General features: G+C 41.7%; 1 protein-coding gene across 1 annotated transcript in view; it reads right to left on the reverse strand.

Annotated features, from left to right (window-relative positions):
• cibar1 (CBY1 interacting BAR domain containing 1) overlaps nt 1–24,511 on the reverse strand; it is a 160,285-nt gene that overhangs the window by 21,101 nt on the left and 114,673 nt on the right. Inside the window, exon 7 of the mRNA XM_028817797.2 lies at nt 21,901–22,014. Within this exon, the coding sequence (XP_028673630.2) occupies nt 21,901–22,014 (114 nt within the window). The remainder of the gene's footprint in view (nt 1–21,900; nt 22,015–24,511) is intronic.

Genomic DNA, 24,511 nt, shown 5'->3' on the forward strand with positions numbered 1-24,511 from the left:
GAATTTCTCGGAATATTTTATTTCAAACATTTCTCTGAAATACGAGTATTAGGGAAGCTAAACATACTTAATAAATCAACAGCATTTTTTAACGAATTCTTTTTTTCACATTATTTTAACTAGGGCTTATTTTCGGGGGAGGGCTTATATTACAAAAAGTTCCGAAAATCTCGATAGGGCTTATTTTCGGGGGATGTCTTATTTTCAGAAAAAGACGGTAGTCTGGACTGATCCTTGCTTAGTAAGTGGGTCTCCTGTAAAAATACTATTTTAGTGTTTAAGCCTGTTAGGTGAGAGCATACTTTCTTTCTCTTTAATTCGTGATTCAGGCCTTTAACATTCCAGCTCACAAAGTTAACTGTCCCATCATGGAGACATTGATTCTGAATTTTTAATGTCATTTTATAGTCTTAACTGGTAGTGAGGCAGTTTTAATCTTAATTTCAAATTTCCCCACGAGTTATTGCCATATAGTCTATTGTTACGTTGATATTTATAGTTATAAGGATAAGAAGAATAGATTAGATATAACCTGCTCTCCTTCTCTCCCCCCTTTATAGCCCCACCCCCCTATTTTGCCTCCCCGCATGAGGCTTGATCCCACTTCGCAATGTCCCAGTCCTCTGACATACAAAGAGACAGAGCACGTCCAAAACAAAACAAGCCCCAAACCCGCAGCGGCATTTGAGAATTAAAACAACGTAGAGATATCTATTGCAGCTGAAGTCTAAATACTATCTGCCAAAAATATAATCATTAACAGTCTATAAGCTTAAAATAATCTTCAGCAATTTTAAGATATTAAGATAATAAAATAATGAACCCTGGGAATGATTTTAAAAAGTGGTCTAGAATAAACATAGTAGATTCTAACTAACGTCTACTTTAAGGTAGTACAAAAAAAAAACAAAAAAACAAAACCCTACTTTAATTACTTCCACACACTCACGTCTATAACTGTAATTAAGACATAAACATATAGTGTCCAAGTAAATTAAAGGATGTATAATTATAGTACCAGTCTCTTTAAAAGTAGATCTGACAGCAGGTGATAGGTCCTTCCCATGCCATGACAGAATACAGCTCCTTATTGACTTTCAAAAGAGTGTCGGGAACAGCTTCTTTAATTCCTTTTCAGCTTCCTCTTTGCTTGAAAATACATAATATTGGTCTTGAACTTCCACTTTCAGTTTGGCGGGACACAAGAGGCTGTATTTGATATCGGCTTTCTGTAGCAGCTTTTTAATGTTAAAGTAGGCTGCGTGTTTTGCAGCTGTTAATGGTGTGAAGTCGGGGAAAATACGAATAAGATTTTTTTCAAATATAATCTCTTGCTTGTGTCTGAGAAGTGCCATCACATCAAGCTTACATCGTAATCACTCGAAGCGGACAATAAAAGACCTAGGTTTAAAGGTGCTTGATCTGAGTATGCGATAAGCTGCTGCTATTTCGGTATCTAATTTAAAGTCATCTCCAATTATTTTAGAGAGTAATTTTACTGCAAATTTCACTGGGTTTTTGCAATAAATTATTTCATCCAGGGTTGCACCTGTCCCAGCAATTATTGTGCACGAGGCAGAAACAATTCCTGGACGGGGCGCCAGCACATCACTACCGCTACACCACTATGCCCTCACATGTTTAATACATGCATTAATGCATTTTTTTATGAAAACAATATCAGGTATACATCTTAGTATTCTAAAATGTTCAGAGAGCTGCAATATAATAAATGTAATATATTCTGTATGGTGATCACTGCCTCCACGCTCCTGTTGGTATAAGACAAAGGCGGTTTATGAAGCACATACTGATTAATGACTGGGTCGGGGAACACTTAGAATACAAAGCTTTTAACGTGCTACTTTTGTCATGATGACAGTTGATAAACTCTAGTAAATTAAACATCAATTTTAATGAAGTTTATGATGTTATACTTTAATGACAAAATAAATTACAAGATTAAAGTGGAAATTTCAAGATTAAAGTCAACATTTCGAGTAAATTTTACAGCAAAAGTTAATTGAAGCAGTAAAATAAAAATAGGGCATTTCAAGATACCATAATTATAAAATAACATTTCTTTAAACTAAATATCACAAAAGCACAAAGTAAAAAGTGTGTGCATGCATGCAGCAATAAAGTCAACAGATCTTGTTAAGAAAAATCAGTGAACCAGCCTTTTCTGGTACTATCCCTAGTTTTATGAACTGTGACTTTTTTATTTCCACATCCATATTAGCAGCATTATCCACAGTGACAGCATTTACTTTATTGAAGATACCAAATTCCTGCAGAATATCACTGATTTCTTCAGCCACCACTGGTCCTGTTTGTGCTTTATAAACTGCTTTTGTTTTAAGAACTTTCTGTCTCATTTTGCCTATAGTGATGTAATGTGCTGTCTCTGTGATATAATCATCGTGAGAAATACTTGTTCAGCTGTCGCTGGTTAAAGCCACTTTGATAACATCACTGAGCTCTGATACCAGTTTTGATATCTCTGCCTCATACCAAGCAGGCACCAAATGATTAGACAATTTTGTCTAGAAGGGGGAGTGTACTTTGAATTTTGGACCTTTGTCATCTTTCCTGTAAATAAAAGTACTGGTACTATCTTTAAATTATTGTTTATTATTCTGTTTATTACTTATTATTCCTACCTACATAAATGACAGTGATTCAACAAGTAAAAAAGAGTGTAGCCCTTTCACCACAAATACTTTAACTGCTCTGTGACACTTCATTTTTCTCTGTAGTCATCTTTGCCTTCATCGATAAACTGAACAGAGTGTCACACCTTGGAGTCCTTGCCTGCACCAGAGGTGAACAAAAATATTGTTTATCAAATGTGAGCTAATTTGCTCTCTTGCAGTGTAAAATAAGACTTGCTCTTACCCTTACCAGTTATGGATATATAAGGTAACCTGAGAGTGATGTGCTAGCACTAGCTGAGGCACTTGGGCTGGGAGACCATAAGACTTTGAAGGCAGTACATTCTTTTACATAGGGAGGGGTTTGCAACTGATTGCTGATGGTTACCACAGAGCAAATCTTTGGGCTGAGATGCTTAGTGGTGAGAGTCCATGGCATTACAGTTATTTAGTTAACTCTTTTAGGGCTAATTTTTTTTTGTTTCTTTTCTCCCAGGGCTGAATATTTTTCCAAAAACTAACATTTTTTTAAAAAGAGCACAAAGCACTTGTTTAACATATCAAATCAACAAAAAATATTTACTTTTGACAAATGTTACTGTCTTGCATGTTGTATGAGCCTGCATACTATATGATTTCACATACATATCACATACATGTTACACAGCAAAGTCCTGCAAAGTCTGATATCGCTCAAAGCAGCCAATTTCATGCATTGCCACATTGCACTGCTTACAATACGTGTTGCTTTGGTGCCTCCTTTTCAATTGTCTGTTGCTACACTTTCTCACATATATTGTTAGTGTGTACTGTAGAAACAAGTAACCCGTTTGACATCGTACCATGCCAATGCCACCACGTTATCCACCCGCATGAAAACCGTATTGTCACCTCTTTTCATCTTCAGCCTGTCTGGCTTCAACTGTGAAGCCATGCGTCTTCTGTTCACCCTCACTGTGCCACAAGCTCCAATTCCCCTGCTCTGTAGCTCCATGAACAATTCTGGGCATGTATAAAAATTGGCCATGTACACAACATGACCCAAATGTTCATAGCCCTGAAGCAGCTCCAGCACAACCTGACTTGTCAAGGGACAGTTCTCTCTTTGAAAGATATACTTTCCTGTATATGTAATTACTTTCAGGCAGAAACCAGTGTTTGCTTCTGCCAGTACAAAATCCTTTATGCCATACTTTGTGGGCTTGTCTGGCATATATTGGCAGAAAAAAAGGCATCCCTTTTATTTTATCATAAATTCATGCACAGACAAATCAATAAAATTGTTTATACTGTATGTTGGCTCCACAATGTCAAGCAGGGGCTGAACTTTATGCAGGAGGTTATAGCCTGGCTCAACCCTTGGGATTTGCTTCTGGTTATCACAGAAGTGAATAAAACTTTGCAGCAGCACGTACCTACCACGTGGCATAACCTGTCCAAAGCCACCAGGGGACAAAGCACGTTTGGACCAATGCTCCCTGAAGTTATATCACCAGTCTATTCCCATCTCTATTTGTAATGACTCAAAGCCTTTCATCTCATTGTAGCAGTGCTACTATATAAGAACTGCATCTCCCAGAAGTCCTGGCTGGGGCAGCTGGGGTCAAAGGTGATCAAAGGAGGTTTAAAGGAGGGCAGAGGGCAAAAGGAAAAAAAGGTTTGTTTTGTTCTGGTGCGTTATGTGTTGCATTTATCTGTCGTGCTGCCTGCTGTTATTGGAACTTTAATTAATCATTGTGTCCTGGACTGTATTCGTTTGTTGGTGTCTGGATCATCTGTCTACCTGTGCACTGAGGACTGTGTTGGATTCATTGGTTTTCCGGAAGAGTGGAGCACTCCTGAACCATCCATCCAAGTTCATCCTTTCAGTAACTACCGGTAGGACTGTGCTTTCTTTCACCCTTTCAACATACAGATCGCTGGACTTAATTTCGTCACCTTCCATTTTTCATCTGGTTTGGTTTTCATGGACTTTGCTGTGTGGTGTTTGTGTATATATGTTAAATGTAATATCGCCAAAGGGGTCAGGGGTGGTATTACTGTTTCCATTTAGTTATTTTTGTTTCATTATATTCTTAATTGTTTACCCTTCCCAGTGTGCGTTATTGGTCTCTGTAGAGAGTGTGTGTGGGTCGATCCAAGGCTGGGGACGTTCCTGGGGTCTCCTCTATTAAAATAAATAAATCACTGTCACCTTTGGCAGTGTGAATCTTAGTGGCTCCTGACCGCTACAGAATTTGGCAAGCCGGGTAGCAGCCAGGGTTATTTACGTTCCCTTCTTGCTGACTTTACATACACCACTTTCAGAAGCATGTCTGTTGTAAGCGCAGTGCAGGGCGAGGAGCTTGAACTGAGAGGACCGCTGGTTGATGTGCATCCGCTGCCTAGGCCACATCACGTTACGGTCAGAGCCCCTCCTGAGGAGGAGTTGAGCCTGCTGGATTCCTTGTGTGTCTCCAGTCCGAAGCAGGCCGAGACCAACAAGGGACGGCTTCTGCATGACCTGACGCTGCGCCTAGAACAGCTAGAGACGTGGGTGGATGACATCACCCGCAGTTTTCTGAATCGAGATGAAACCATCCATGATCTCATCGATGCCACGGCCACCCAAGTTTCCGGCGAGGCGGTTGTGAGGGTGCAGCGTCTGGAACAGTCCTTCGCGAAGTGTGTGCAGTGCCTGGAAGCCAATATGAGAGAGGAGATCAGGACGCAGGTGCAAGAAAGCTGCCGTGCTGTCACGCAGCCACTGGGGCAGTCGACTCCTTTAGCGGGAGTGTGGAACAACTGGGGACAGTCGTCCTTATCCGTTGCGATGCCGCGGATGGAGTTCCCTAAGCTGGCCCCTCAGTGTGCATCCATGGGCATTGTCGACTTTGTAGAGGAGGTCGACTTGTTCGTGGAACTGCATCCTCTGAGTGGAGCCGAGCTGCGGGGATTCCCGAACACGGCACTCAGCGGGCCGGCACGCTCTTGGTGGTTTGCTGAGCGGCACAAGTGTAATACCTGGGCGAAGTTTCACGCTACCTTCCTGAAAGTGTTCCTCTCAGATGAATACCAGGTGCAGTTGGAAGAAAAGCTCCGGACCTTTGTACAAAAGCCATCGCAGAGTCTCAGGGACTTTGTCTTTGAATTCCGTGCGTTGTGCCTGAAGTGGCGATCTGACATGCGTGAGGAAGAGATATTGCGACGTGTCCTTGACGCTTGTGACCCTCGGGTGGCAGCTACTCTGAGGGGGGTCGTGAAGTCGGTTGATGAGTTGGTGAAGGTGGGGTCCCGAGTGGAAAAGGACTAGGCGGCTATCGGGATTAGTGTGTCTCGAAAGGGTCCCACGTCTCGGGATGTCCCCTGTCCCAAACCACGAGGAAAGGCCCCAGTGGATCCCCGTGCCGATCTCACCCTGGTGCAAGCCACCTTGCCCCTCTTAGTACTGCCCATACAAGTGCAAGGTGTTACTGGAGAGGCAGTAGTAGATACAGGGAGCACCTATACCCTTATGAAATACAGCTTGTGGGAAAAGCTTAAAGTGCTTCATGAGGAAGTGCAAAAGTAAAATTCTTTCTTGTGGATGGAAGGGCGCACGGGGCCAGGGGCAGGGTTCCTATGAGGCTCTGCTTACATGAGACACACTGGGAGACAGAGGTTTACATCCTGGAAGATGACCACCTGTCAATGCCCTTATTACTAGGAATAGACTCTCTTGTGTCGGTAGGTCTTACTATCCATCTGTCGCGGCTGGAGTATGAGTTGCCGGGGGGTGAAGTCTATCGGTTTGGGACGAAGGCTCAAAGTGATCTGGTTTGGCCTAACTTGTGTTATTATCTCGCGAAGTTGGTGGATGAGCCCAGCCCAGTAGAGAAGGCTATTCTTGAACAGCCGGAGCGCGTTCAGCCACTGCTTAAGAGGTGGCACTCTGTGTGGATGGACAAATTGGGTTGGACTGAGGTGGTGTGTCATCACATTCACACAGTCGACCCTCTCCCAGTTCGGCACCGATCCTACAAAGTGTTGCCTCTGAAAAGAGGAATAAGCAAGAAGTGGGTTGACCAGATGTTGGTGGAGGGGGTCATCGAGCCTTCCACCTCACCATGGGCTAGCCCTGCAGTGCTCGTTCAGAAGGCCGACGGGACCTACCGATTCTGTGTGGACTATCGGGAGCTGAACAAGAAGACCTTGGATGACGCTTACCCCATGCCACTCATTCATGACATCTTGGAGTCTTTGCATGGGGCAGCAATATTCATCTCCCTAGATTTGAAATCTGGGTATTGGCAGGTGAGGATGGGGAAGAGTGGCATGGAGAAGACCGCCGTCATCACCCCGGAGGGGTTGTTCCAGTTTCGGGTGATGCCCTTTGGACTTAAAAATGCTGGGGCATCATTCCAACGGCTAATGGAGCAGGTCCTGCAGGAACTCATGGGGAAGACCTGTTTTGTTTATATCGATTACATCATTGTAATCTCCCCATCTGTACAACAACATCTAAAGGACCTCGACCACATCTTCCAGCGACTGCATAAGGCTCATCTGACCCTCAACACCAAGAAGTGTAGATTTTAGCAAGACCATCTGAACTTCCTCGGCCATGTGGTGTCAGTAGACTTCAGTCGGGATCCGGGTGGACCCAAAGAAAATTAAGTCCAACTTGGACTACCCATCACCCCAGGAGGTAAAAAGTCTCCAGCGCTTCCTGGGGATGGCCGGGTGGTTCCACAAATTTGTGCATGGGTTTGTCGACATCGCTGCTCCTTTGTTCCAGCTGCTGAGGAAGGCATCCCCCTGGGAGTGGTCACCAACGTGCCAGGACTCTTTTGAAAGACTCAAACAGGCACTGATATCGTCTCCAGTCCTGGCACAGCCTGATCCTTCATTAACCTTTCAGGTCCACACTGACACAAGTGACCTCGGGCTTGACGCCGTTCTCTCACAATCTAGCCAAGGAGAGGAAAGAGTGGTGGCCTATGCTTCACGGTCACTAAAGGGCGCTGAGTATAATTATTCCACCACCGAGAAGGAATGCCTCGCTGTCGTGTGGGCCGTGGAAAAGTGGCGTCCTGGAGTGAACATCGTTTGAAGTCTACACTGACCATAGGGCTCTGACCTGGGCATTCAATTGCCCGAAGACCACGTCTATGCTAACAAGGTGGGTATTGCGCCTCCAACAGTTCACGTTCAGGGTGTGCTATCGCAAGGGTTGTGCTAATGTTGTGCCCGATGCCTTATCACGAGTGCACGAGCCCGCACCAGTGGTATGTGCAGTATCGGTCTCTAACTCTTGGCCTGATCTTCCCCTGAACATGCAAGAAATCATTCAATCTCAAGCAGCCAGTCCTGTATGTCAGGGGTTGAGAGAGGGCTCAGGAGGGAGGCCTGACCGCATACATTATAGGGAACTTCAAGGGGCACTCTATCGCTGTGTCCCAACAAAAGATCGGGGTTACCATTATCAGTTGGTAGTGCCCGAGATATATGTGCCCAAGTTCCTACAGTATTACCATGATAGCTCGATCGGTGGTCACCTTGGACGTACTAAGACACTGTTTAAGATCTTGGAGGTGGCATGGTGGCCAACTATACGCAAACATGTCTGGTCTCATGTCCAGACTTGTACCACCTGTCAGCAATACAAAACCCCACCTGGTCTACCCTCGGGACAGCTTCAACCAGTAACCATCACTACCCCGGGGGAAAGCCTAGGTGTGGACCTAATGGGACCATTTCCTGCTAGTAAGGACCGGAAAACCTACCTGATGGTGGTTGTGGACTATTTTACCCGGTGGGCGGAGCTATTCCCACTGGCTAATGCCACCGCCAAGAAGATATGTTCCACCCTGAAGGATGAGATTTTTACCCGATGGGGGGTGCCGAAGAACATCATCACAGACCGGGGCCTGCAGTTTACCGGCTCAGAGGCTGAAGAATTGTGGAAACAATGGGGAGAGGTTCACCTCAAAATGACAGCCAACCATTCCCAATCTAATCGCACTGAGTGGGTGAACCGTACCCTGAAGACCATGATAGCATCCTTTGTTGGAGACCAACATCAGGATTGGACAAAGTGGCTGCCTGAACTGCGGTTTGCATTGAACACGGCGGTGCACGAGGTTACGGGTGAAACCCCTGCATTGTTAGCTTTAGGCAGACAGATAAATGGTCCACTAGAAAGGATAATTGAGCTCAACCCACCTAAACCAGACACATCACTACATAATCACTTGCAGAGTATACAGCAAATCACACAACGGGTAAAGGAGAGGATAGTGAGGTCCCAGTCCAGACAATCTCAATCGTACAACCGGAGACATAAGCCTGTGCAATTCTCGGTTGGGGAGAAAGTCTGGATCAGGACTCATCCCCTCTCCAAAGCCTCTGAGAAATTCATGGCTAAACTGGCTCCTAAGTGGTTCGGCCTGGCTACAGTTGTCCAAAAGAAGGGACCAGTGACCTACGCAGTGGAGTGGGGATTGCCAGGGACTAAGAAAATAGACACTGTAAACATCTCTAATCTCAAGCCTTGGTTCGACCGTACACCACGGCCTGGGGGTTGGGATTGTAGCAGTGCTACTATATAAGAACTGCATCTCCCAGCAGTCCTGGCTGGGGCAGCTGGGGTCAAAGGTGGTCAAAGGAGGTTTAAAGGAGGGCAGAGGGCAAAAGGAAAAAAAGGTTTGTTTTGTTTTGGTGCATTGTGTGTTGCGGTTATCTGTCGTGCTGCCTGCTGTTATTGGAACTTTAATTAATCATTGTGACCAGGACTGTATTCGTTTGTTGGGGTCTGGATCATCTGTCTACCTGTGCACTGAGGACTGTGTTGGACTCATTGCTTTTCCGGAAGAGTGGAGCACTCCTGAACCATCCATCCGATTTCATCCTTTCAGTAACTACCGGTAGGACTGTGCTTTCTTTCACCCTTTCAACATACAGATCGCTGGACTTAATTTCGTCACCTTCCATTTTTCATTCGGTTTGGTCTTCATGGACTTTGCTGTGTGGTGTTTGTGTATATATGTTAAATATAATATCGCCGAAGGGGTCAGGGGTGGTAATACTGTTTCCATTTAGTTAATTTTGTTTCATTATATTCTTAATTGTTTACCCTTCCCAGTGTGCGTTATTGGTCTCTGTAGAGAGTGTGTGTGGGTCGATCCAAGGCTGGGGACGTTCCTGGGGTCTCCTCTATTAAAATAAATAAATCACCATCACCTTTGACGATGTGAATCTTAGCGGCTCCTGACCGCTACATCATCTTTTGTTGTGGCTTTCCACTTTGAAAAACGAGAATGTGATGCAAGTGTAGCCCGCAATTCAAAAAATTGCTCTGCCTACCTGGTTGTCTCGTCTGACAGTAGCTGAAAAGCAGCATCAGGAGAGAGCAGCCTGAAGTAGTCCAGCGGCTGGTAATCTGTCATGTCCAACAGCCATGCCGTCTTGTGAAGTTTGGTAGCCAGTTTGGCTCCCATTGATCAATGTCTGGGTATTCTTCCCACGTGAACCATGCCGTAGGTGCATCGGCTGCGCGAATGCGCTCAGCTGGCAGCCGATCAGCTGGGGCAGCTTCAGCTGGTGTCCGATCAGCTGATGCCGGCTTCTCACTCTCTTGCTCGATCGCCTGATCACTGTCAATAAAATCCAATTCTGAAAAACCAGAGTCCGACTCAGCGATAATGCACAAAACATCGTCTGCCGAGTATTTTCTTTTCTGCACTCGCTTCACTCCCTTGTGAGATCTCGATGCTATCTTGCCTTTGTTTACTCACAGCACATGCAAAGATCACTTGCTGAGTCAAAGAGTCTAACATTCCTCCAAGCACAGAGGGTATGCCTGTGACGAGTTTTGTCACCATTAACAGCTGATTGCCACCCTCTATCCCCGGATGTTGACTTTTGTCGACATTCGCCCTCAACCCCTCCTGTCGACAAAAGTCGACATCCGCCCTAAAAGAGTTAATTGAACATTCACATGGGGAAGTCAATAAGTGGAATCGTAATTCACATGTTTTTTAGATTCCCTGGTTCTAATGGTTCTTGAGACCAAAACCTATATGTGACGTCTTTTTTATTTCGGGCACTGTGCGACTGTGTGAACTTGAGTGCCTCTACCATGCTGTACCACTCCTTCAATTTTTTTTGTTGCCTATACTACTGCTCAAGCCACCAAATAGTACATTTTTCCTTGCCTCCATTTTGCATTTGCTGAAATTCTTCCTTTTAACATGTGCTTTTGCTATTGCCTTTTAACAAAACACTGAAATGAAGTCACTATTTATACTGATTTGTATACTCAAACAGATGTAATTCTGGGAGGAGTTGTATGCATACGGTTGTATGCACGTGCATGTGCGTTACAATTCACATTGATTGGGATTTATTAAGGATAAGCTTTATGTTTTGATTTTTTTTTTAATGTGTACGCACATTTCCAGTTTTGCCCATATGCCATGTGTTAGTATGAATTCTACGCAGTGTTATACATGTGGCCCCAGCACAGTGACATAGGTGATTTCCTTTCCAGATGTCCCAGAACAGTGTGCACGGTGAGGTAGATGGTATCATCTACAGATTCTCTTTGTTGGTATGTAGTAGATCCAGGGCAGCAGGGATGTTGTGGCTAATGTGGATCATTGAAACACAGTGGCACCAACTAAAAAGACAGGGACAAGTTGAAGATCTTAGTGTACGCTCAGGAAAGCTGGGTGGTACACGCCTTTAGGATATGGCATGGGTGGCACTGTAGAGTTTAACCTGTTTAAAGATTTTACTCACTCTGGCCTCAGACACCTGCAAAACAGATCCATCTGTTTGTAGTACTGGCAACGCTGCAATGCCCACGACCTCTGAGCGAAAAAATCATTTAGCTCATCCGGAAGGAAGAAGACGGTTTTTGTAGCACAGCTGACAAGGTTTTTTTTCAGTTTGTGATCCCCTGCAGACCTTTTTATAGTCGACATGAATCACTGCCACCTGTAGTAATAGGTTTGAAGTGTGTAATCTTTGAAGTTTAATTCAAAGCCATTAATAAGCTAACAGAGTGAAGCTGACAGGGAGAGGCATGACAAAAACAGCAGAGGACACTGTCAGGCTATTAAAAGTGCTGATGTTTGCTGAATCAATGTACGGCCAGGGTGACCAAGAGGCACTGTCTGCAGAAACCATGACGGATTAGAACAGGGGAAGGTGTTATTTGGGCACAGTATACAAATAACACAGACAGCTCAGATGGCAGTTGTCCATACTTGGCAAGGTTCATAACAAATTCTATGAATATGTACATACATCGGTGCATATAATGATGAGGATCCATCATGAAGCCAGAAGCCGACCAGCGCTGCCCCCACCCTGCCAGACCGGACTTGTATAGCTATCAGCATTCTTACTGAAGAACTGAATGATGACTGTACATTCCATTGTCTTCTCTCCAGCCTGTATACATATGTACAGTGCATCCGGAAAGCATCAGTTTTTCCACATTTTGTTATGTTACAGCCTTATTCCAAAATGGATTAAATTCATTTTTTCCCTCAGAATTCTACACAGAACACCCCATAATGACAATGTGAAAAAAGTTTACTTGAGGTTTTTGCAAATTTATTAAAAATAAAAAAACTGAGAAATCACATGTACATAAGTATTCACAGCCTTTGCTCAATACTTTGTCGATGCACTTTTGGCAGCAATTACAGCCTCAAGTCTTTTAGAATATGATGCCACAAGCTTGGCACACCAATCCTTGGCCAGTTTCTCCCATTCCTCTTTGCAGCACCTCTCAAGCTCCATCAGGTTGGATGGGAAGCGTCGGTGCACAGCCATTTTAAGATCTCTCCAGAGATGTTCAATCGGATTCAAGTCTGGGCTCTGGTTGGGCCACTCAAGGACATTCACAGAGTTGTCCTGAAGCCACTCCTTTGATATCTTGGCTGTGTGCTTAGGGTCGTTGTCCTGCTGAAAGATGAACCGTCGTCCCAGTCTGAGGTCAAAAGTGCTCTGGAGCAAGTTTTCATCCAGGATGTCTCTGTACATTGCTGTAGTCATCTTTCCCTTTATCCTGACTAGTCTCCCAGTTCCTGCCGCTGAAAAACATCCCCACAGCATGATGCTGCCACCACCATGCTTCACTGTAGGGATGGTATTGGCCTGGTGATGAGCGGTGCCTGGTTTCCTCCAAATGTGACGCCTGGCATTCACACCAAAGAGTTCAATCTTTGTCTCATCAGACCAGAGAATTTTCTTTCTCATGGTCTGAGAGTCCTTCAGGTGCCTTTTGGCAAACTCCAGGCGGGCTGCCATGTACCTTTCTTTTACTAAGGAGTGGCTTCCGTCTGGCCACTCTACCATACAGGCCTGATTGGTGGATTGCTGCAGAGATGGTTGTCCTTCTGGAAGGTTCTCCTCTCTCCACAGAGGACCTCTGGAGCTCTGACAGAGTGACCATCGGGTTCTTGGTCACCTCCCTGACTAAGGCCCTTCTCCCCTGATCACTCAGTTTAGATGGCCAGCCAGCTCTAGGAAGAGTCCTGGTGGTTTCAAACTTCTTCCACTTACGGATGATGGAGGCCACTGTGCTCATTGGGACCTTCAAAGCAGCAGAAATTTTTCTGTAACCTTCCCCAGATTTGTGCCTCGAGACAATCCTGTCTCGGAGGTCTACAGACAATTCCTTTGACTTCATGCTTGGTTTGTGCTCTGACATGAACTGTCAACTGTGGGACCTTATATAGACAGGTGTGTGCCTTTCCAAATCATGTCCAATCAACTGAATTTACCACAGGTGGACTCCAATTAAGCTGCAGAAACATCTCAAGGATGATCAGGGGAAACAAGCTGCACCTGAGCTCAATTTTGAGCTTCATGGCAAAGGCTGTGAATACTTACGTACATGTGCTTTCTCAATTTTTTTATTTTTAATAAATTTGCAAAAACCTCAAGTAAACTTTTTTCACGTTGTCATTATGGGGTGTTGTGTGTAGAATTCTGAGGAAAAAAATGAATCTAATCCATTTTGGAATAAGGCTGTAACATAACAAAATGTGGAAAAAGTGATGCGCTGTGAATACTTTCCGGATGCACTGTATAAATGATTGTACATTGTATTTTGGGGGTGGAAGATACATTTTAAAGCAAGTTAAATACAGATATCTCTTTTTGTACCATATTCCTCTTGTATGATTATTTCCGCCATAGTTATGAAAGAGGTGGGCAGAAGGCTTGTGTATGTCCTGCCTTCAAAAAAGAACACAATCCCAGGGTGCAAGCACCCCCTACTGGACATACAAGTCAAGTCAAGTCAAGTTGGGGAGCATGCACTGGTACAGTGCGTTGCTGCACCCACTACACAACGAAACAACTCGGGATCACGGTTGGCAACCCCCCAGGCAGACACGCGATCCAGTCCCACCCTCCGGAAATGACCCTTTATCTGCCGCAGCCAGGTGTTATGTGGGCGACCCCCTTGGCCTGGTCCAGCCACTCGGGTCCCCAACAATGAGGATCTTATGAGTTGGATCACCCTCCAGGAAACGCGCCACATGGCCATAGTGCTGTAACTGACGCTCCCTCACAATGCAGGTAATGTGCCTCATTCGGAACTCCATGAGCAACCGCTCATTCGACACAAAGTCAAACCAACAGTACCCAAGGATTTTCTGGAGAGACACAGTACCAAAGGAGTCCAGTCTTCATCTCAGGTCACTGAAGAGCGTCCATGTCTCGCAACCATATAGTAAGACAGGAAGCACCAGGACCCTAAAGACTTGGACCTTCGTCCTTTTGCATAGATATCGGAAGCGCCACACACCCCTTTCCAGCGACCTCATGACCCCCCATGCTCTCCCAATCCGTCTACTGACTTCATGGGAAGATTCACCAGAGACATGAATGTCACTGCCAAGGTAAGTAAACCTCTCGACAAGGTCAACACTCTCTCTGCAAACAGACACACTGCTGATGGCTGTGCCCAAGAGGTCATTAAAGGCCTGGATCTTGGTTTTTATCCAGGACACTCGTAAGCCCAGACCCTCACACTCCTCACTCAGTCTCTCGAGCGCCCCAATCAGAGCCTCCATTGACTCCGTGAAGATCATAGCATTGTCAGCGAAGTCAAGATCTGTGAATCTTTCTTCACCAATAGATGCCCCACAGCTGCTGGACCCCACGATCTTGCCCAACACCCAGTCCATACAAGCATTGAACAGAGTAGGAGCAAGAACACACCCCTCATGAACCCCAAAATCAACTGGAAAAAACGCAGAGGTTCTGCCTCCACTCTGCACAGCACTCACAGTACCAGTATACAGGCCGGCCATGATATCCAAGAACCTCGAGGGGATCCCGCGAACCCTCAGGATGACTGGACATACCATTAAAATCATTTTTCAACCGGTTTCTATTCTGTAACTTTGCCTCAGTTTAACGTAGCTGGTTCCTTAAAGGCATCAGCAGGCTCCCTCAAGGGCAAATAAACAGTGTTGTTTGCCCAGGGCTTCTAATAGGGTAAGAGCAAACAGTTCTGGTAGGCACACACAAGTCCATATAGAACGCATCACTGAGTTGGAAAATTCATCCAGGTTAGCAGAGGAATTCTTAAAAACAGACCAGTTTGGATTTGTTTTCCGGAGTCCAGCACTGTACTTTCCTTCCCTGCTGGCTTTGCATGCTTTAGTACCCGTTTGTAAACAGACAGTAGAGGCACCAATGTGTGGTCAAATTTGCGAAAGTGTGGACAAGGGGTGGACTTATAGGCACCTTTAACTGTGGTGTTGCAGTGACTGAGTGCCTAATCACCCTTGTGGGGCAGGTGTCGGGCTGGTAGAACTTGGGGGAGACCTTCTTGAGGTTTCAGTGGTTGAAATGCACTGAAATGATGTAGATAATTTCTGGGTGTTTGCTCTTGTTTACAAATGGTGTTGCTGAAGGTTCTGGTGGAGTATAAATTAATGTGACCAGCACTGAGGAAAACTCTCTTGGCAGGTAAAATGGCTGGCACTTCAGGTACTCCAAGGTTGGTGAATAGGACTGTAGGATTGCTTCCACAGCAGAAGCTGTTGAGTTTATTAAAACAAACAAAAAAAAAAAAGAAGAAGCATACATAGCGTCCATTTGTCTCGTTGATGATTACCATGTTGCAATCCAAACTGTGCAAAAAGAAGCCCTAAGGTTTAATGGTGCTGAGGCTGAGCCAAGTCTCAGTAAAGCAGAAAATCTTGCATTTATCTTGCATAAGCTGATGTATCAAAGTTCATCCAGAACACTCCCAACACCATACAAATTAGGTTGTTTTGATGGTAGGCATTCTTAAGCTTTCACCAAACCTATCTTTTTTTTGTTATGATCAATATTGCTTTTAAAGTGACAATTTCAGGATCTCTTACCAAAGAGTCATGAAATAATAATATGGAAAGAAACACTCTAATATTAGATTTTATTTTCTTTGAATATTACTGCTATACATATTGTAGCATTTTACTGATATATGAACACATACATCAGCTGGACTGGAGATTCTGCAGATGTAGTACTGGAGTTGTTTTGGACATCCTGATTTTGTCTAGTAGCTGTGTGGGATAATTGGAAGAATATCCACATTTAAGCAGAGAAACATTCTTATGTCTTCTTCATTTGAATACTATTTTATTTACAAGATACATATAAAATCCAAAATGCACTTAAAGAAATTAAGGGAACACTTAATCATCACAGTCTAACACCAAGTCAATTAAGCTCCAGCGATATCAATCTGTCCAGTTAGGAAGCATAAGTGATTGTGAATCAACTTCATCTGCTCTGGTGCAAATGAAAGTAACAACAGAAAGACAACCCCCAAAAAGGAATGGCTTTGCATTTTACTAGTGTCCTTGTCACTACTAGTAGCATGAAGCACTACCTGCAGCTGATTCAGATTGCACAGGTAAAACAGATCCTCCAGGATGGCACATCCATATGTGCCATCGCAGGGTTTGCTGCATCTACCTGCACAGTCTCTAGAGCATGGAAGAGATGCCAGGAGATGGCCCATTTTACGAGGAGAGCTGGACAGGGCTGTGGCAGGGCATCAAAACAGTAGGAACATTATCTGGTCCTTTGTGCAATGAGGAACAGGAGGAGCACTGCTAGGGCCCTACAAAATGACTTCCTGCTGGCTACGGGTGTGCATGTTTTTGACCAAACTATCAGAAACAGACTCCATGAGGGTGGCATGAAGGCCCAACGTCCTCTAGTGGGACCTGTGCTCAGAGCCCATCACTCTACAACTCGATGGGCATTTGCCAGAGGATACCACAACTGGCAGCTCCGCCACTGCACCCCGTTCTCTTCACAGATGAGAGTAGGTTCACACTGAGCATGTGACAGATGTGAAAGTGTCTAAAGATGCCATGGAGAAAGTTATGTAGCCAGCATGCCCGGTTAGGTGGGAAGACAGTGATCTTCTGGGGAGGCATATTCTTGGATGGTCGCACAGACCTCCACATGCTAGGGAACAGTACCCTGTTAGGTACCAGGATGAAATCCTCAGAGCCACTGTCAGATCTTACACTGGTGCCTTGGGCCCTGGGTTGTTCCTGGTGCTGGACAATGACCAGCCTCATGTGGACAGAGTGTGTAGAAAGTTCCTGGATGACAAATTAATTTATGCCACTGACGGGCCCGCACGTTCCCCAGACCTGAATCAAATTCAGAACCTCTGGAACATTATGTATTAGGGCATCTGACACCACCAAGTAGCACTAGAGAGTGTCCAGGAGCTCATTGATGCCCTGGGAGGAGATCCCGTAGGATACCATCTGGTATCTCATCAGGAGCATGCCCAGACGTTGTCAGGAGTGCATACAGGCATGTGGGGGACACGCACACTACTAATTCTCCTTATGAAATGCCATAATGAAATTCATCCAAGTCAGATCAGCCTGTAACTTAAATTTTTGGTGTTATGTTGAATCCAGCCTGCAATGAGTTGGTGATTTTGGTTTCCATTGACCACTGTTACATCATTGTATTCTCAACGAATTACTTAGTATTACTCAGTAAAGATTTTCCACTTGAATATTTCGTTCATTGAGATCTGATGTGTGAATTAAGTGTTTCCCTAATTTTTCGAGCAGTATATTTTGCTATAGATTTACAACCCTCTAGATAAAATAAGCAATGCTCCTTTAGACTATAACATGGTGTATTACCCTAACTTGTTTTTTTTCTTCCTTGACCAAACATGTTATGTGTTTTTATACATTGATGTATTTTCAACAGATGCTCAGAACATTTGACTGTTTTGGAAAAGTCTGACTCCATCTTTTGAAATTCTAACTTCACTATTTATTAGTTATTTTTTGTTTGTTTGCTTGGGCTATTCCATATTACTTTTGGCATCTGTAGAATGATTTATTTTATGCCTTTTTACTCCTTTTCACCATTTCAGTCGCTCATGTTAAGTTAAGCAAGGATACATATTTGGTCTTGCTTAGTCAGGCCCTTCTTGGATCCAGAACAAGATCTTGTTTAACTTTTAATTGTAAGGAAAGTATTGGGACCTGGGGCCTTTTGCCACCATGATAAAATTTATTATAATAATTGACATTACAATAAAAAAGTTAACAATACAAATATATAACATGTACCAGATAAAACAAACAACCACCAAACAATACACTATGTGGTGGGAGCAGCAATGTGTTGTATCAGTGCATGCTCCCAACATAAAAAAATACACATTTAACAATAAAACTACAACACAAACTAATTGGCGGTAACTACATAGGGGTGTCTTAGTCACTGATCAATTAATAGTAGTCCAAATGACCAGGGGAAAAATACTATTTGAGAGTCTGGTGGTATGTATGAGGAGAACAATGGACAATTGTTATTATCATAAGATTATATGAAATACTTGTTGTTTTCATACACTGCATAATAAATAGTACTAAGTCAACACTGACTGGTCAGAACATGTACAGCTTGGGGGGCACAAAAAAAATTGTGGCAAAAATTTTTCTCAACAAAAGTGCAATGTGACAAATGTGTACAAGAAAAATGCATGAAGTTAGTAACTTCTTAGGAGTTTTTTTTCTGGTATCACTTGAGTTTAGGTAGTGCAAATAAGAATCTATCACTCATTTACTCTTATGTAACAATACCTTAACATACACTTCTTTTGGTTTTGATAACACTTACAAAGCTTCAGTGAAGTGGCTATTCATCATTACAATTTGACCTACTAAAACTATCTATCTAAAATAATTTTTTGCCTTAAGTGAGTCATATTCTCTTGATATTGCATACTTCACTATAAGACCTGTGAATCCTTTACATTCATAAGTAATTTTACCAGCATTTCAAAGGCTCTTAATATGCCAAGGGCACAATGATGAACAACCACTTTACAAACGTAATTAAATACACTTGTAAATATAATATTTTCAGACTAATGTGTGTTTTTCATTAGTAACACATATATTAGTGATTAACTGTGCATACGGGTGCACGTCTTGATCTATCAACATACACATTAAAATTCTTACTAAAACGAAGTTGATAACAAGCATTTTTTTTATCTCTCTCTTCCTGCTTCAAATCACACATAATTTGTGCAATATCTTTACTGAGGTAAGCTCACTTACTACAAACATCACATATAAGTCCATATAGAAAAATATTATCTTTAAGAAGTTAACACACTGACATAAATGAGGTTTAATCTTTCCTTTTGCATGAACAATAAATTCATACACAAATATATTAACTTTAAGAAGTTACACATACATGAATACACTGGGATAAAAATCACATTTCCTGCTTTCTTTGTATTGAAACAAGATTTATATTTAAAAATATTCACAAGTCCTTCAAAATCAGTGGGAAAGTCATCAGAAGACACAAAAGTTAAACCTAATAAAATTTTAATGTGCAAGGGACTGATCTGTTGTTGCGCCATAGCTTGCTATTTTTTGTTATATTTAAAAAATGCTATTAAAGTATTTTGGTAACATTAACAGAACAAAGTGTGTGTTTTGTGTCTATGTAAATAACTTGTGTTAGTCAATGGCTATGTACTTCGCTGTGTCCATTGCAGCACTGAGGAGGTTAGGGTAGTGTCATGGCATGGACCAAATAACCAAATGAATGACCCTGTGCCAGCTAGTACCACAGTCAGCCTTTGGCTTTCTGTTCATGAATGAAATATTTTGCAAACATGTCTTTTGAGAAACTTGACAATAAGATAGAAATCAGGAAGGAGTATTTTGGAAAAGGCTAGTTTGGAGGCTTTATTGTTTATTGGTTTAAAACTGTTAGATTAGTGGGCTTACTGCTAGCTTAATGAGTTCCTTGAGGATATTAACTACAAACAGAATGTATACATATCATCTGAGGATAGTACTCAATATAATACTGTGTTATTTGCTTCCCTTGTTTGAACAGCATGACATTTCAGCATCAATGAAACACCGACAAAGATAAAACTGTAAATCAGGAATCATGGACAAGATTTAAATTTGTTACAGAGGACACCTATGCACATACCCTCAGGTTAATGAGAAAGTAATATTCTTCATTTTGTTTTGTAGGCAAAAATCATGTGTGAAAGAGGTCAGTACACAAGCATGGGCAATTATTTTAATTTATCTTATTAACCTCCTTGGGGTTAACACTGAGCTTGACTCTGGCTTGGAATTCTATACAATTACAGTTAATCCGAGTTAGGCTTGGGGTGAAGTGTAATACGTTTTATGGTGTTAAGCTTCAGAACGCGAAGCTTATGCATGATACGGCACTGTACAACCAAACCACTGTGATATGCCTTATGAATTCAGTCATGTGAAGCTTCACCATGATGCAACAGTAGCTGCATGATAAAAAAGGCAAAATAATTGTCATCAAGTGCAAGGACAGGCAACTATGAATGTTTGTGTCAGGCGAAATGTGGAAGTGACATAAACATTAACGTTAAGGAAGTTAAACACAAATTCTTTTATTTATGACTGGTTTACCTCAAGTAAATGATAAATGGTCAGTGCATTCCCATGTTCCAAGAAGCCATTGTGCTTGACATTTTTCCAGTAGTCTAAAGCAGCCATTTACCTTGCTATATTCTTCCTATCAGCTTAGACAGCCCTTTGTAAAATCTAAGCTGCAGGTGTGTCCCTGTCCTTTTTCACTGAAATAAAACATTTTCTAATACAGACTCTAATACGGATTTTAAATTACTTATATTATCTCTTTATTTATGACCGAGTCCATTAAATAAAATATTGCAGCAGATGGAAGCAACCTGAGTATCTGTGGGAAGGGACAATGTGCATATAACACACATTACCATTCAGCATCACTGACACTTGCTGTCAATCAATAATTTCATTTGCATGTCTTGTTTGTGCTACATATCTTAAATTGCATGTCATTTCCTGGTCAACCAATGCAGCTCAGGTTGATGACTGTTTCAATATATTATTATAAAGGAAATTAAGTTTAAATTAAATTTTTCCATTTGCATATTGATGTATTTTATTTAATGTGTGCCACTAAAAACTGACAGATGTTACAGGTGGAGCACTAATTTTGCTTATTTAGTGCTAGAGTCAGATAAGAATTTTGCTACTCTAAATTCCCAGCATAAGTTACGACAATATACAAAATGGAAGTGGTCCAAACTTTATGTACTTAGCAACACAACACAAAGAGTAATTAATAGAATACCTAAAAAAAATGTAAAACTTAAATAAATGTTGCTTTGAATTTCAATAAAATTTTTAAAAACAACATATTTGGACTGTGGAATATTTTTATAAACATCATACTCAATCCTTTCCAGTAGCTTGAGAATTATGGAAAGGCAAAAAAACACTACTATAATAAACATTTTACAAGTTTAACTGAAAATTAAAATTTGAATTTTTTGCAAAGGAGAGTACAGCTTTCACAACCACCTTTAAGAATATATGGACTAATAGCTTATTTATTTACAAAAGGTCTAACAATGCAAACTTTGAAATAATTGTGGACAATTGTGCTTGACAAAAATACTTTAGTTATAACTTTTAAAAACAGTACAAATATTGCTAGTTTGTTTTATGCTAAACTAGTTTTAAAAGCATCTGTGGGACAAGTGTTAATAAATTTCCTTACTAAGTTACATTAACAAACTTACAAGGACTGTACTAGTTACAAAACACCGCAATGACAAGAGGTAGGTCTTGTGAAATTACCTGGGGAAAATCTTTAACTATTGGACCCCTAAGGAAATAGTTAAATGTGAATATAGTCTTACCTGTAGATCCTCATCTTCTTTCACATTCTGTATATGATGAAATGCAGTTGTGTAAACCTCCAGAGCCTTTGCATGGAATGCCATTTCAATAGTAACAAATTCTCCCAGGATTTTCTGCATTAAAGTCAGCACATAAAGGTACTGTAGATCTTTTATAATTATGTCATCAATTAACAATATTTACTGTTAACCTACAAATATGTACAACCATGTGATTTTTTTGTGGACTAACGTCAATAAAATATACAGTAACTAACATTCGTAAACTTAGCTGAATTCTGTATCTTGTCATAATACTAAAAAAAAATCAAAGAATCAAACAATTAAAGTCTTACTTTAAGAAACTGCTTTAATCATAACATGGTGCCAAAAAAGCTGTAACTAGAACCAGTTGATCAATATTGGCAGTTAAACAATGTTTAAATGTAAATATACATGCACTTAAAGGGTTGCTGGCATTTTTTCATTTATCTACTGCTTTAAATAGAATATGAACTACTGCATTAAATATAAATTCAACAATAACAGCTCAATAGAAAATAGAGAAGATCCTCAGGTAAACTACAGAAAAGCTAGATCTCAGTCCGGAATAACAGAAAACAAAAAAAAGAGCAAATATGCCTTAGAATAAAAGAATACAAAATAAAATAAAATAAAATAAATATAAGGTGAAATATCAGGTGAATGCTAAATACACATTAAGAAAGGCCTTTCTGAGGAAAATGCACTTATTTTGTATCAAGGCTCTCAAACAAGCAGTGGTACAGAATTCTACCAGGACTACTAAGTTTAAACCTTTAAGTCACTGCTAAATAAAAGTTAATTGTCTAAAGTTGTTTCTTTCTCATAATAACAGTTGACCCACCTGTACATTAGTTGTTTTCTTCTAATTGTAATTGTCAATTCTGTTCTAATCTATGTTTGCTTGAAAATAGTTTCCATTTTCGCAACATCTGCTTCTGAGCAGCGGCCCACCTCTGCTCTAAGTTCATTATCTCAACCAGTGTGCAAATTAGTGCGGAGCCTCACTGGAGCATGACCGATATGCCTTTTTGTCTTGTTAGAGTGACAGGTAACTGCAAGCAACAAGTAGCTGTTCTTTTTCTTATTGAAAATACACAATTTACTGCACTATATTACACATAGACCTGAAAATCTGTACTTATTTGGGTTAAACCCTCACTAGAAATGTATTTCAGTATTATATTTGAGGTTCTTCTTTGCTTTTGGAGCCACTGTTTTCAGTACAGAATTGTGTATTTTTTCTGTCACCTCTTTCTCAATTCCTCCCAAAGTCATTCCTAACGCTGTTGTATTTCTCCATCATTTACAGCCAACTCACTCTATTTCTTCCATTCTTAATATTAAAAGTCCTTTGTAGCCAGCTTCTTCCTCAAATGTCATAATCAAACTCACTATTTTAAGTATTTCTGTTTGTTCCTTCATCTGCTAATCATTTTTAGACATTATTTTTGGAGATTCAGAGACCAAAGATTCCACTGATCCTATTTATTTTGTGATTCACATTTTTCCATGACGCCTTTTGTCTGTCTTATAAGCATCACTACGTCTGGGCAATAAACTTGAATTTCAAATTTGATTCAATATTTAATAAAAATCAATATGCAGCAGTCTAAATTGTGATGTTAAGCACTTGTTTTTAAGTTTCCACAACTTCTTCAGAACACTGAATAAAATTCACAAAATCTCTTCTCTTTATAAGTGTATATGTTGACTCCATGCAGATAGATTGTTGGGGTGAAGCGTTAAAAAAAATACAGAGAGGACCAGAAGGGGAAATGTTTAGGCCAGGCAGGGATAGCACTCCTGTCTGTATATGGATTGATTTTCCCAGAATGACCGGGCAAGCAGTACAGCATTTAAAGATAAACATGTTACTGCATACGAAAAGGCCATCCTGGCACATGCAGTACCTGTAATGTGCTCTTTCTTCTGCCTCCCTGGAAAAATAAGTCCCTACTAAGTAAAGTTGCATAAAATGTTTGCTGTTCTGTTGTATGACCAGACAAGCAGCAGGGTGGTGGGGATAAGAGGTGCAGTGGCCGAGAAGGTGACATCTGCGGTCCCACTCCCTGGCTCTTGTCCCTACCACCTAAGGCAGTACCTACTGGGGTGCTAGGAGCTGGACCTCCTTTATCCTGCCAGCTGACATCAGTCTAGCACAGGGGTAGGCAACGTCGGTCCTGGTGAGCCGCAGTATGTGCAGGTTTTTGTTCCAACCCAGTTCCTTAACGAGAACTCAATTATTGCTGATGAAGCAATGACATTTTGATGCTTCATTTTAGTGGTCTCGCTTGTTAAGGTTCTCCAACCTTAATTGCTTATTTCAATCTTAAACTGCTGCATTCAGTGTTTTAATTGCTCCTTATTAGCAATAAGATGTAAAAGACAAAGCAGCCAGCAGTTCTCCAGCTAGCTTTTTTCCAATTACATCTGTGTGTGTTCATCATGCACTGTTTGATTTAATAAAACACTTAATAGAAAAATGTGGCAGACTGAAAATGATCTGTTTTAGGCTTCATATCATTTGGATGATATCTTTGGAAAGGAAAAAAATCTACGATATAAGAGCCTTACATTGCACAGACTA

Source organism: Erpetoichthys calabaricus, chromosome 13 (assembly GCF_900747795.2).
Source record: "Erpetoichthys calabaricus chromosome 13, fErpCal1.3, whole genome shotgun sequence".
Taxonomy (NCBI): Eukaryota; Metazoa; Chordata; class Cladistia; order Polypteriformes; family Polypteridae; genus Erpetoichthys; species Erpetoichthys calabaricus.